Source organism: Akebia trifoliata, chromosome 8 (assembly GCF_017979445.1).
Source record: "Akebia trifoliata isolate Shusen 1 chromosome 8, ASM1797944v1, whole genome shotgun sequence".
Lineage (NCBI taxonomy): Eukaryota > Viridiplantae > Streptophyta > Magnoliopsida > Ranunculales > Lardizabalaceae > Akebia > Akebia trifoliata.
In genome coordinates, this window is record NC_141382.1 from 37,557,050 (window position 1) to 37,570,526 (window position 13,477).

At 37.5% G+C, this 13,477-nt stretch overlaps 1 protein-coding gene across 1 annotated transcript; it reads left to right on the forward strand.

The window, feature by feature from the left end:
* Positions 1–6,207: 6,207 nt before the first annotated feature.
* GATA1 (GATA transcription factor 1) lies at positions 6,208–8,147 on the forward strand. Its single transcript, XM_086451723.1, has 2 exons — positions 6,208–6,515; positions 7,422–8,147. Exons 1-2 carry the CDS (start codon positions 6,330–6,332, stop codon positions 7,977–7,979), a joined length of 744 nt encoding a protein of 247 aa, XP_086307849.1. The 5' UTR covers positions 6,208–6,329; the 3' UTR covers positions 7,980–8,147.
* Positions 8,148–13,477: the final 5,330 nt, after the last annotated feature.

Sequence of the window (13,477 nt, forward strand, 5' to 3'; positions counted from 1 at the left end):
ATAAAGAGATAAAATGGAGAAGGAAGCATTTTCCCGTGTCAAGACAAGTGATATAACACGAAATCCCAATCGTTAAAAGAAAATGCATCTGGAGGATAGCATATTCATAGGTAAATTCTGACCGTTGGATATCACAAGTCAACGGATACCTGTTGCCCAATTAAAAAATACCCCTTTGGGCTTTGGTGAATGCTTCAGTGACGACTTTGGGCTTTGGTCAAAAATCAAGTAAGTTATCATATTGCACAAAAAAGTGGTATTGTGAGGAGTGATATTGGCCTCAAAATCCAATGTTGTTATGAATAATCTTTGGGAAAATTAAAGGTTTATTGTCAAGAGATTAAGGGTATGTTTGATTGCATATGAAAAAGAGGGTGAAAAATCAATTTCCATGAAAAATGACATTTTTCATTTGTTTAATTACACATGTCCATGAAAATTTATTTTCCACCCAATCAAAAAGCCCACCAAAACATGGATTTCACTTTCCCACCTATATAGGTGGAAAGTGAAATTCATCAAAACTTTCCATCCCAAAAATATCTTATTCTTCCCCACCACCACCATCACACTCAATCTCACTGTCATTGACATCGTCGTTGTCGTCGCCATCACCATTACTGGTCACCATTTCTCTCTCTCTCTCTCTCTCTCTCTCTCTCTCTCTCTCTCTCTTCTTCCCTCACCTCCGCCTCTGTCGCTGCCGCCATGTCCTTCCCTCTTCTTCCTCACTTACCTTCGTCGATGTCACCACTACTACCGTCACATCCTCTCCCCTCCCTCTTCCTCATCATCTTCGTCTTTTTCTCCCTCTTATTTCTTTCAAAGGAGCATCAAACAATGGATTTAACTTTTTCATCATTTCCATTTTTCCACTACCGTTTTTCCATAGATTTAAAAATCCGTGGATTTTGATTTTCCATGTAATCAAACATATCCTAAGGATAAAAGTTTGGTGAACATTTTATTAATGCAAATTTGGGTATCTGACCATAACCATTTGATTCCGCCTTTTCTCATTATTATAGTAAAGGCTTTAGAGACAACCTTATATAGTTGCGGTACTTTCTCATATATGTTTTTTATTTTAGCATGAGGGATATGTGAATTATGTGTTTTAATTTTTTAGATAACCATTTTATATAGAGTCATTATTTTCTGAAGGCCCCTCTGTCACACACACACACACATGCGCCTCTTGACATTGGCTAGAATCATAGATTTTTTCCTTTGGGATACACAAAATTGTACATCCCCATAAATATGTGCAATTGTGTATCCCAATGAAAATAATATATGGTTTTAGCACATGCCACACCAGGGAGTGTATGGGAGCGTGTGTCAAAGGGAGGCGTCAGAAAATCATTTCTCTTTTATTTATTCTCCATGCATTTCTTATAATGATGGGCCAATGGAGATGTCATGTGTTACAATCACAATAACTTAGTTAGAATTCGGCAATGATTCAGTGAAAGGGTCCATTCGATTAATTTGAAAAAAATATATATATAAGAAAGGAATATAGCAATTTTTTTCCGCTTATCATGTTATCCCCACCCCTTCGGGTGAGACTAATCCACGGTTACATGCACCGCCCCCTCGGAAAGTCCTATGTGCAACTGGTTGAGTCAAGGGTCAATCAACCCTAGAGGGTGGCCCCAAGGAATTCATTTTCTCGTGGGGTTTCGAACATTTGACCTACCTTCCTAAGGAACTTCTTAAGGCTCAGGTTGCAACTAAGCCAACCTCTCGGGGTTGAGTAAAGGATGTGTAGAATTTAAAATTAAAAAAAGTGCTGAATTTTTTTTAAATAATTGACAAATTTTTTTTATGGAACTGAACCCCCTTTTCAATGTTGACAAATAAGCCCTTTTAACATACGTGTGTTTCCAAACTTCGATTGTGTAAGGTTTCATATCAAGCTTGGTTCCCAGACTTCAGTCTACATGACTAATTATTTCCTATAGGATAGTATCATTTCCATCATTTTCTATTAATTCATTGGTGTATTTAGATGTTCTCTAAGATCACCCCTTTTTTCAAAACAATCAAGATGATCTTGTTGTTATTTTCTCATATCTTCTTTCATGTGCTCCATTTAGGGCTATGGGAATTTGACTTGTAAGGCAAGACCATTTGAAATTTACTTAGAATGTTATGAAACCTATTCAACCATATTGAACATTGATTGAGCAATCCGTGACCTTTAATGCTAACTTTGTGATTGTTCCCATTAACAACATCAAATAAATGGAGAGCTTTCGGAATCCACTCACCTTAAAAAACACATTCCACAAACAACTCATATCCTAGTCTTCTTCATTGCTTCGAACTCGTATTCAATAAGACAATCTATGTCAAAGATATTTGGATGCTCAAGTTCAGTCACTATGAAGAATTTTGTAGGACTTATATAAATCTATCATATTTATTCTACATTTTTTGACCTTTTATCTTTTATAAATAAGTACTACTTTCTTTTAGGGTCCTTATTGACCCAATCTCATGTACTACCATGATTTAGGGGATCATGATTGATTTTCTTTTAAATTAAGGAGTACTTACTATTACTTGTCTCTTTTAATATTCTATTATCTTTCGCCTTGGATTCCCTGTTAATATCTATTAGTGACCTTTCAATAGTTATCCCAATTTCTATGGTGATTCCATGTCATGCACGTCTCTTATTCTCCTCGAGCGCACTTTGCTAATGCTTGTCTATTATATCTATATTACAGGGGGGGGTGTCGATGGATGGGTTTCGAACCTTCCTATTGGAACTAAAACCAGAATTGGTTAATTTTTATCTTCTCGGATTCCAATTATCAAATCAATGGAAGTAAAATCGAAAGGGTCAAAATATTTCTCTTTAAACGGCTATGATTCTCGATTTCTATAAGTTCCAAATGGTTTTGGTTATGTTTGATTCTAAGAGACCCGACCCTAATCGACTCTCTCTCTCTCTCTCCCCCCCTCCTACCCCCCCCCCCAAAAAAATAAAAAAAATAATAATAATAATAATAATAAATACATAAATAAATAAATAAAATAAACATAACAATCTTATCTTCTAGTTGGGATTTCAATTGAATGGGCACCCATTGACACAGTGACAACTTACTAGTGTAGCATGGGGGGGACAAAATCATTCTTTTATCTCCACATCTCAAGTGTCCCACACTCTGATTATGCCAATTATTGCACTTTATATAATTATTCAAGTATTGACCCTAGTAATTCTTCTCATCCTTGACCTGTCCTACACACCAAAAGTCATCAATTTGATTGTTGATTGATCTCTAGCTTCTTCTAGCCGTCGGATGAATATCACATGCATTTCACATGTTTACCTACAAGATAATAAAAATAAGGGTGATTTAAACATATCCTCCATGTTTTGGTGAATATTTAAGATACAAGTGTTTATAGAACGACAACGTACTCCCTTTGACCTTAGTCTAGTATAATAGATTAATGAAGAAAATGAGTTAAATTCCCTTCATATTCAACTTTTGTAAAAATCCAACTACTTTGACCTTCAAATATCATGAGTAAGGTGAAATTTTAAGAGAAGTAGAAGATAGTGGAATTTTAGATAAAAAAAATATAGGGTTTCTATAAGGGGCTAATTTGAGGTTGAAAGTGATGGATTGAAGACTAGGTTGAATGGATTAGTAATTTACCATAGAGGTTGAAGAACTTGAAGACATGTTTTTTTTTCTTTTTAGAAAAATCAAGGATATTTTTACTAGAAGTTAAAGATGGGGGTATTAAAGTCGTTTTATTAATGAGTCGTGATAATATGATTCGCCAAGTGGCATATTCAAATGACGTGCAAGTTCGGGTATCGTAGATCTATACGCTTCAGGATACACGATTGTACTTCCCCATTAAAAAAGTGTATCCCACAGGTCTACGATTCCCAAACTTGTCCACGACATGGAGTCATTTGAGTATGCCACCTGGGTATAGTTTGAAAACAAAGGGTATCTCAAATATTGACCAAAACGTGGATAGGGCACGTATAAATCACCCTAACTATAATAAGAGCATTATGGTACCACACCAACATATTCTAAATATACACCACTCCTTAGCAGCTCCTTCTTTGGCTAAGTTTTATAAGAAGGGGAAAAACAAAACAACTTGAAACACACCACTAGTGCAAAAACCTTGAACTCCAATTTTGAGGTACCCCACCACCCCTGCTTTTTCAAAGTAATGATATACTCCTTGACTCTAGTCTTGGATTAACATAAATGACCAAAACAACCCTATCTTCAACCTCATGATGGAAACCTTGAATTTCCCCTTTAACTGTTGTCTTTGGCCTTTGAGATAAACTTTTCTAACCTATTGAACCTCCTCAAGCTTGTCTTCAACTAGTTGTCTTTAACCACATCTTCAACATTTTGGCAAAACCCACTATTTTTTACTTCCCCAAAACCTTTTGGTTTTCATCCTACCAAACTCTTATCTTATTCTTGAGGTTTGATGGTCGATGGAGATAAAATCTTTTATTGATAATGATAATAACATTTTTACCATAAGAGTTGATGACAACTTATTTTAGGAAAAAATTAAGGGTTTTTGGCAAAAGTTGAAGATTAGGGTATTTTAGTCATTTTATAGTAATTTTTTATAAAATACCAAAGTCAAAGGTTTGTCATTAATTTGAAACACTAGGGGTATCTCTAATTTTCACCAAAACCTAAATGAAAATTTCAAAATTACCCAAACTTAGCAAGTGGTGTTATGCATAACTTTTGAAAACAATAATTTCACTTATGGTGTGATTTTATGCTAGGATGATGTGTAGTCACGATTTTTAAATTTGGTATTTCATTCTCATCCACCAATAGTACCAAGTTGACTCGCCCAAGATATCTTGTCTTAGACCAGATGAATCATTTAATCTGATTTTTAATTATTTAATAAAATATAATTTATATTTAAGTAATTATAATTTTATTATAAAATAGGGTAGATTAGAAGATAACCAAAGAGTGTTTGAAGTAGTAACCAGGGTCTTTCTCTAAAAGGGGAGAGGTATTGTGTTCAAACCCTCTCATTGGCCACTCACAGGATACTGTATATTATAGGAGACCTTTCACTTTAGGTCCATTCTTATTCTCTTTCTAATTTTGTAATCTTTCCTCCACGAATTAGGTTTTCGACCATGTTAAACCAAGTAATTCGAGTACTTACACATGTCGCTTAGGTTGAGGAGTCAGCTAAGTGAGAATGAGAGTCTTGTCTGAACCTCTCTCTCATCGAATGGCTTCTCCTACTTCGAGGAAGAAACACATGTCCCTTTTGATTCATCCTTGCCTTGTATTAATGGCCGCGTGGAGATATCTTATTGATTCACGTCATCAAACGTAATTATACCCCCACAAGTTTTATTGGCTATCAATATTTTCAAAATATCAAAGGAGTCATATAGAATCTTAGACGGGTCAATGCGAATGACAATTCACATTGAAAATCTTGTCCATTCAAAAAAGATATTGAGATAATGCGAGCGAGTCATCTTGGTCTTGAACCATTTTAAAAATCATGTGTGTAGCATGGTTTTGAAAATTGTTTGAGAGTTGAGTTATTTCAATATCGTTCATGAACAAGACAAGACTCAATGTTTGAAGTTCTTAATTTTCTCATTCTTCTTGAACTTCTTTTCTTTTGGGTCATAGATTTAGGAAAACAATTTGTATTGTTTGAGATAGGTCAGATGACTCCAACATTGCTCATGAATGATGAACACACCATGGTCAAGATTCATGATTTTCTTCTTCTTCTTTTGTTGTTATTTTTCTTTGCTTCTTGTTTGAGATGAGTTTTGTCTTGTTTGAGACGACTCATCGAGTAATTTTGATGTCATTTGTGAGCAAGACAAAAAAAAAAGAAAAAATTGTACTAGAATGACCTCAAGATTGTATCTCATATCTCACTTTCTTGATGTGAAAGTGTATAGGAATTATAGATGCTTTTCACTCATATCTCGATAAAAAGCATCTATGGTTCTTACACACTTCCACGTCAGAAAGTGAGATAAAAGCACAATCTCGAGGTCACTTCAGCATTATTTAAAAAGAAAAAAACAATGGTGTGTACTCATAATGTTGCAAAGTAATGGGGTATGGTTATAGCATAATGGTGTGGTAATATAAAATCTCTAACAATAAAAGCCAAAAGAAAAGGAGCAACCTCTCTCTCTTGCTTCTTATTCTAAGCCCTATTTTAAGCTCATCCTCTTTTCTATCTTCTTCTCTGTCTCCTCTCTCTCCCTCTTGTTGGTACCAAAGAAAAGAGAGAGAGAGAGAGAGAAAATGGAGTCTGCAGCGCTTTTCATCGAAAATCTACTTGATTTCTCCTCAGACCTCGGTGAAGGAGACGATGAAGAAGAAGATGAGAACAACAACAACAACAAAAAACCCACAAATGATACCCAACACCACCAACAAGAAACCGAGTTCAACATTCTCGACTCAGAAGAGAACCACCGTTCCTTTCCTGTAAGTAACTCGTCTCTCTCTCCCCCCCTGTTTTAGCTTATAACCCTCTCTTTCCCTCAATATGAGTCGACTCTTGACTCGGACGAGTCACCCGAGTTAGCTGGAAATTGAACGATTCTGGTATATTTTTGTTGATGGGTAAGCTAAAATGCATTTTATTAACAATTTTAAATATGATGATACCTTGACGCCGTACAAGTCAGTGAGTCGACTCTTGTTTTGGACATACCCCTCCATTGTTTTGGTGGTAAATATTTGAGTTTCCCCTTGACGTGGGTCTTCTCTTATGGACTAATGAAAAATGACTTAGTTGCTAGAGTCTTGATTTTTTTTCCCCCTCAAAACCACTCATCTTCAACCTTGAGATTCTATCTACTTCGACCTTCAAACCTGAAGAACAATATAGGATTTTTGAAGTAGAAAATGACGAAATTTTGGCTTAAAAAACAGGGGTTTTCTATAAGGGATTACGGTGAGGTTGAAAACGATGGACTGGATATGATGTTGAACATGACTGGTTTTGGGAATAAAAATTTGCACATTGAAGATGAGGGTATTTAGGACATTTTTATCAGTCAATAAGAGAAGACCGAGGTCAAGGAGGTCATGTCTTCAGTTTGAAATCACGATGGTCTCTCAAATATTCACTAAAATGTGGATGGGTATGTCTAAATGACCTTTAAAAAAAATTCCATGGTCCAACTCGGGTGGTGAGTCGTGATATTAGCTTAAGATTCACACGAGTTAGCTGAATATCGACCGAGTCTAGTCTATTTTGTCAATGGGCAATCTAGATGCATTTTATTAACACTTTAAATAACTTACCTTGACAGCTTACGAGTCACTGAGTCAACTCGAACATGATTGTAGACTGGTTGGTTACTGGGTTCCCTTCCTGTTTTGTAGGTGGAGCTGGAAGAAGAACTGGAATGGATATTGAACAAAGATGCATTTCCATCCATAGAAACATTTGACATTATTTCAGAGGAGCCGAGCAACAATGGCCCAAAGCATCAGAGCCCCGTTTCAGTGCTCGAAAACAGCAGTAGTAGCAGCTGTAACAGCCTCCGCTTCCCTGTAAAAGCAAGGACCAAGAAATGGAGACGAAGGCGTAGTTGTTTTTCTGATTTATCAGGCCAGCAATGGTGGTGGTGTGAACCCAAAAAGGTGAAGATTAAGACGAAGAGCGTAGGAGGAGCAGCAGCGACAACGACAGGGGTGGTGAGGAAGTGTGAGCATTGTTTAGCAGAGAAGACACCCCAATGGAGAGCTGGACCACTTGGGCCAAAGACCCTTTGTAATGCGTGTGGGGTGAGGTACAAGTCAGGCCGGCTCGTGCCAGAGTATCGGCCAGCGAATAGCCCATCTTACTCAAGTAAGTTGCATTCTAACTCTCACAGGAAAATATTGGACATGAGAAGGAAGAAGCAGAAAGAGATGTTTCCGTCGTTGGGTAAAGGGTAGTGGCATATGGATTTGTTGTTTGTTGTTAGTTGTTAGTGTAGCATGCCATGTCATTTAGGCATTTAAGGTTTGTTGTAATGGATAGATGGTTTGATTTTTAAATTTTAGGACATTTATATTAGCTAAATTCTTACTAATTTGAAAAAAAAAAAATTATTTGTTTCTTTAGATGGTTTGATTTTTTTTTTAGGATATTTTATTAGCAAATTTCTTTATTTCTAGAAAAGAAAAACAATCTTTCAAATTTTTTTAATTGTCATTTCTAATTGAGCTAGTAAGAAAAGTTTTGAATAGAAACTAAAATTTGCTTGTTGAAAATTGAAATAGGATGGATGTATGTTTTGGAGTCCATTATAGTTGGTATACACATAGTAGGTGAGCCTGATTTATGCCTAAACCAAGTTCATGGTTGTTTAGTCGTCACAAATGAAATAAAAATAATGTTTGTAGATAGGACGAGGAGAGGCATGGAGCCAAAGTGGAAGGGGTAATGTGTTGAAATGTTTGGATACTTACTAATGCTTTTAGTCCTTTTATGTATATGGATCTAGAGGTAAAATAACTAGAGTACCTTACATAGTCTTGACCATATCATTGTAGGGACAAAGTTGACTCATTGCTAGTTGGGGCCGCCAACCCATTGTTGATTTTTTTATGCCAATGGTAGAGGTCGCACTGCACACTTTCATTGGTTGTACACCGCCATTGTCTTCTTCAGTCTAGGGGGTTTCTCAATGCTACAATGTCTCAACCATTTTGATGCAATCTAGAATTGTTGTACACTTAACAGACACACATCGGGTTTAGTGTTAGACAAGGAGGTGCTTGAGGGGACCCCTCATAGCCTCCAAATCTTATTCCTCATTTACCCCTTTTTCTTGGTGGTCGAAAACCAAGATATTCAAATGCGAGGCACCATACCTTAGAGGAGTTTTTGGTGGTAGAATATGTTTGGAGGGAGTCATGGGGATACCAAGGTGGAGTACATAGGTCCCTTGATGGGGTGCTAGAACGATAGTACACCATGTTTGAGTGTCAAATTGCTTTCGTAGTGGCGCCAACATTGTGAGCCCTCACTCTTGTTTTTGCTCTAGTCAAAGTTAGTTCTATGCGCGAAAACATTACACTCTTAGTGGGCAAAAATCAATTTGAATTCATTCTTGAGGTGTTAGTGGGTTACCTCATCCTGAAATGGTTAAGCCTAAGCAAAGCGATCTTTGACCTTGAGTGTTATTGCCTTGGAGGAGATTTGTGCCAAATTTGTGACTTTCACCCTGAGGTGGAATAGTACCAATAATGTGGCATTTTATTCCTGAGGTGGTATACTATCAAGAGTGCAATGCAGCCATTGTTGAGGTGGTATGTGTCTAAACCACGGTAATGTTGCCCACACACTCTTGGGGATAGTGATGTTGCTAGGCAGCTTGCATTTGCAACACCATGTGTCTCTATCCACCTTCTAGTGGACAAGGATTGGGTTAGTATGGGGCTCTATTGTCAAGATGGTGCAATTCCTATTGTCATTTATCTACGCATAGGGTGGGATTGTGCATGCCCTTGACCAAATGCCTCCATTCTTGTGCTTCGATTCCTCCAAGTGCTCAATCTTTGCCAACTGAATCTTGTACTTCTGGTCTTTCCAAAATCACAAGAAGAAGAAAGTCAATCGATGAGTATAGAGGGAATCAAATGTGCAGTTGGAGGTGTTTATTGTCTTTTGGTTGTCAAGATATAATTTTGAATGTCTCCATGAAAAAAAAATGTATAATTGGCTTTTTCTGCTGTTGATCGAATTTGCTTTTAAGGGTTCTAGGTTCGTTTTGGTATTGACCTTCCTAGCCAATGTGTACAGTCATCTGGATACCTTAGCAAAAGACATGCAAGTGTCCAGCAGGATATGCCAAGTGAAAACATGGGTGAACCACACATTTTACAGCTCTGGGTGTGGGAACAAAGCCCTCATACGTGCCCAACACCAAATATTTCCTATGCATCATCCACTAGAGTAAGTTGTGTCTCAAAGGCCGACCAACAAAGATGGGGAAGACCAGAAGTCATGGTTGTGCTTGTCAATGATGCAGAATTTATCCCTCAATATAGTTCTTGGTAATCACCCTTTGTTGGATGCATGGTGAAATATTTTTAGATCTCAGGGGTTGGTTTGACATGGGTTGATTCTACGATAATTATGATTTTGTCTCGGGCTATTGTGGTGCATGCCTTTGATGAGGAGTTATGAAGAGCCACTTAGAGCATGATAGTGGAGATTGCTTCAAGCAAATTGGAAGCTTGAGCAAGGTGGCGATTCTGGCGACACCAACAATGAGAGTGAGAGTGAGTGAAAGTGAAGAGTCATTGTAGAGTGTTGTTAGTAACACCAACTATTCATGAGTGACACAATGGTGTTGTGTTAGGAAGGAAGGTGTGGGCATTAGTTTTCCCATGCCTTAAGGTTGGCATTACATTTTGCCATGCCTTTCCCTGGTGATAAATAGCCTAATAAGCCCATGAACTAGATGGCTTGCAAATTTTGAATAATTACATTAGCTTCATTTACTGAGGGGTATGCATATATTAAGGAAGATGATTGCCCAAGTCACCAACATGATCAATCCATCACACTTGAAGCATGATATTGGTATCCAAGGCAATGAAGCCAAAGTACTTGGGTGCCAAGTTGGTGTTTTATTTTATTTTTTTATAACGGGGTGTCCGGACCCGTAGGCCCGACTAGCAGGGGCAAGACAACTGGCCTCTTAGAGCACCATATCTCACCATAATCCCTTTGCTATATGCAATGCCCCACAAACCACACATACTTAGTAAGTCGGGATAAATCCCTATGGGTGGTCAACGAGGGGGCTTGAACTCAAGACTTCTGTCTTTTTGGAGGGAGGTTCTAGCCACTATGCCCAACACTCGTTAGTTGATGCCGGGTCAGTGTTGGAAAAGAATACTTGGGAATGTGTTCTTATTCTACCGGCATTGGGAAATGCTGAGCCTATTCATGAGTGTTGCCAGCTTGGCAAAAAATTACTAATTTATAAGTTTAGCGTGTAGTAGCCAGGGAATCCTTCTAGAAAGGGAGAGTTCTTAAGTTCAAGACCCCTTGTTGGCCATCCGTAGGGATTTATCCCAACTTACTTAGAATGTGTGATTTGTGGGGTATTGCATGTACCCGGAGTATTTGGGCGAGGTATGGTGCTCTAAGGGGCCAGTTGCCTCACTCCTACTAGTCAAGCCTACGTGTCTAGACACCCCGTCATAAATAAATAAAAAAGTGTTCTATGGATAAAATATTCTGATGGCTACAATTATCAAATGAAGTGTTGAGGAAGAGTTAACGAGCAAGGTCTCTCTTCTATTGTAGATCGCTGTCTTGTAGAAGTAGCTCATTTTACAAGTTCGTTACTAGTACAGCAACTTCTTGTTCAGACAAAGCTCATAAGGTGTCAGGTTCTTCTAATCTATGTACCATGCCCCCGTCCTACTATCATTCCCCTACCTTCAATCCATTAGATAAAATCATCTATACTTATATAGTAAGTTCGTGACATCAATAGCCAAAGGTGACTCTAGGTGGCAAGAGCAAGTATGATTTTCTAAACCACCCTGAAGATCTTGTAGTACAAACTCCTCACAGACAGTCTTTCTTCGAATTGACTTTTTGAAAGTATACCCAATTACAAAAATTGTTGGCTTGCCCATATACAAGTCCTTGGAAGGAGCTTTATAAATGCATATCTGGGAACAACAACACAATACATATCAATAAATAAGTTCATCGATTGCATGCTTTAGGTGACATTTGTTGTCATCTAGACTTTATGGGATGAACTGGGAGAAGAAACTCATCTCCATTTAGAATCTCATGTTCAATGATCTGTGGCTGTGGAAATATTTTTATAAGGCAAGTTGTAACAACCATACCCTTTTTCAGCCAAAAAGGCAGGACTGAGTAATGAAAAGAACATAATGGAGTCCTGAGTAAGATGAAAGCTTTTCTTTTGACCGATTTTAGCATCTTGTTGTTGGACACCAGTTGTGGGTTCTCATTGAACCCAAGTTTATCATCCATAACTCATCAAGAATCATTGTGACGCACTATAATCCTTTTCATCATGGTGGCACATCTGTCTTGATGTTGGCGACGTGCTCTAGCCCGAAGGAACTTCGCCCTCCTAGGGAACTCGAATTTGCTAGATTGTGGCATGTCATGCTTGTGACGATGTGGGTAGAGAAAGGAATGGTGTGAGATGTGCTTGTTTCAAGTACAGATATGGTCTAAACATCTGTGGCGCCAAGGGTGATGATGCCCATGTGCTTGGAATTTTTTGGTCTGTGTTTGAGGCGGCTTCCACCCTGTGTCGAGACACACCACTCATCTAAAATGGTCAATATGAAAATGGATCTGATTAGGAAATTTTCAAGGGAAAATTACTTAATACATTATAATATATGTTTCTCTTGCTAAATGCCCCCTAATTTTTGAGCTGTAACTTAATAAACCAGTTAAGTGTTTTCAATTAAATGCCTCTGGACTAACTTAGGAAAGGTTTCAAGTACCCAAAAGACTTTTATGCAAATGAAAAGTCTCTCTTACCAGAATTAGATTTTCAATGGCTATTGCAGTAAAATTCCATCAATTTGTAATAGTGATCAACATTCTCATCATTTTTGAGTAGTTAGTCTTGGAGGTGAAGCACAATATCTTGTTTTTCAAAAAATAAGTTATTAACCAAAAAAATTTTAAAAAAAAAAAAAAATTGATATTCAACACTGAACTACCTCAACTGTGTATTCGCAATGATTTTCGTTGCTTGTTAAAGTTGAGTAGTGAATTTGTTTTTTTCTTTTTAATTTTAAGGTAATGAATTCGTCGTTTCTACAAAATGGTATAATTTTTTTATTTGACACATGCATTTGATTATTATTATATATGCTTTCGGAATAGATTTTGCAAGTTATTTTGAAAAGGATATATAATAAATGTTAAATTGATGCTAAAGTAAATAATAATGAATTTTTAAAAGTGAAAAATAGGCTAATTTTAATAGTGGTGAATTTGTCTTTTATGTAAAGAAAGGCATAACCTTTTATTATAAATGTGGTGTGTCGTCGACACCTAAAGCACTAAGGTGTGGGCACGTTGACTGGATAGTTTGATCGCGTGGATCAGCCAAGAAAAGGGTGTGTGTGTGTTGATAAATCAAAGTGCGATGGTCCATGCTGGGGGAGCTAGTAAGGAGACACTGAGGGGAATTGCCCCTGCTCAACGGGAGCTAGTAAGGAGACACTGAGGGCAATTGCCCCTGCTCAACGTTTTTGGGCATTTTAGATACCCCTGCATTTTGAACTACTGACATGCCTTGTTTGACCTTGTTGCCCCCACTCTCTCATCTCCTTCCAATTTTTGCCCTCTCACCCTCCAATGAACCATAAGTTTGCCCCCACTAAAAGAAAATCCTGACTCCACCCCTCCATGGGATACTTTGAAA

Bases quoted from the DNA above. Each gene is read 5' to 3' on its own strand.
- GATA1 (XM_086451723.1), top strand. From the start codon at position 6,330: ATGGAGTCTGCAGCGCTTTTCATCGAAAATCTACTTGATTTCTCCTCA. The intron at 6,516-7,421 runs GTAAGTAACTCG...CCTGTTTTGTAG, and splicing joins AGAACCACCGTTCCTTTCCT to GTGGAGCTGGAAGAAGAACT.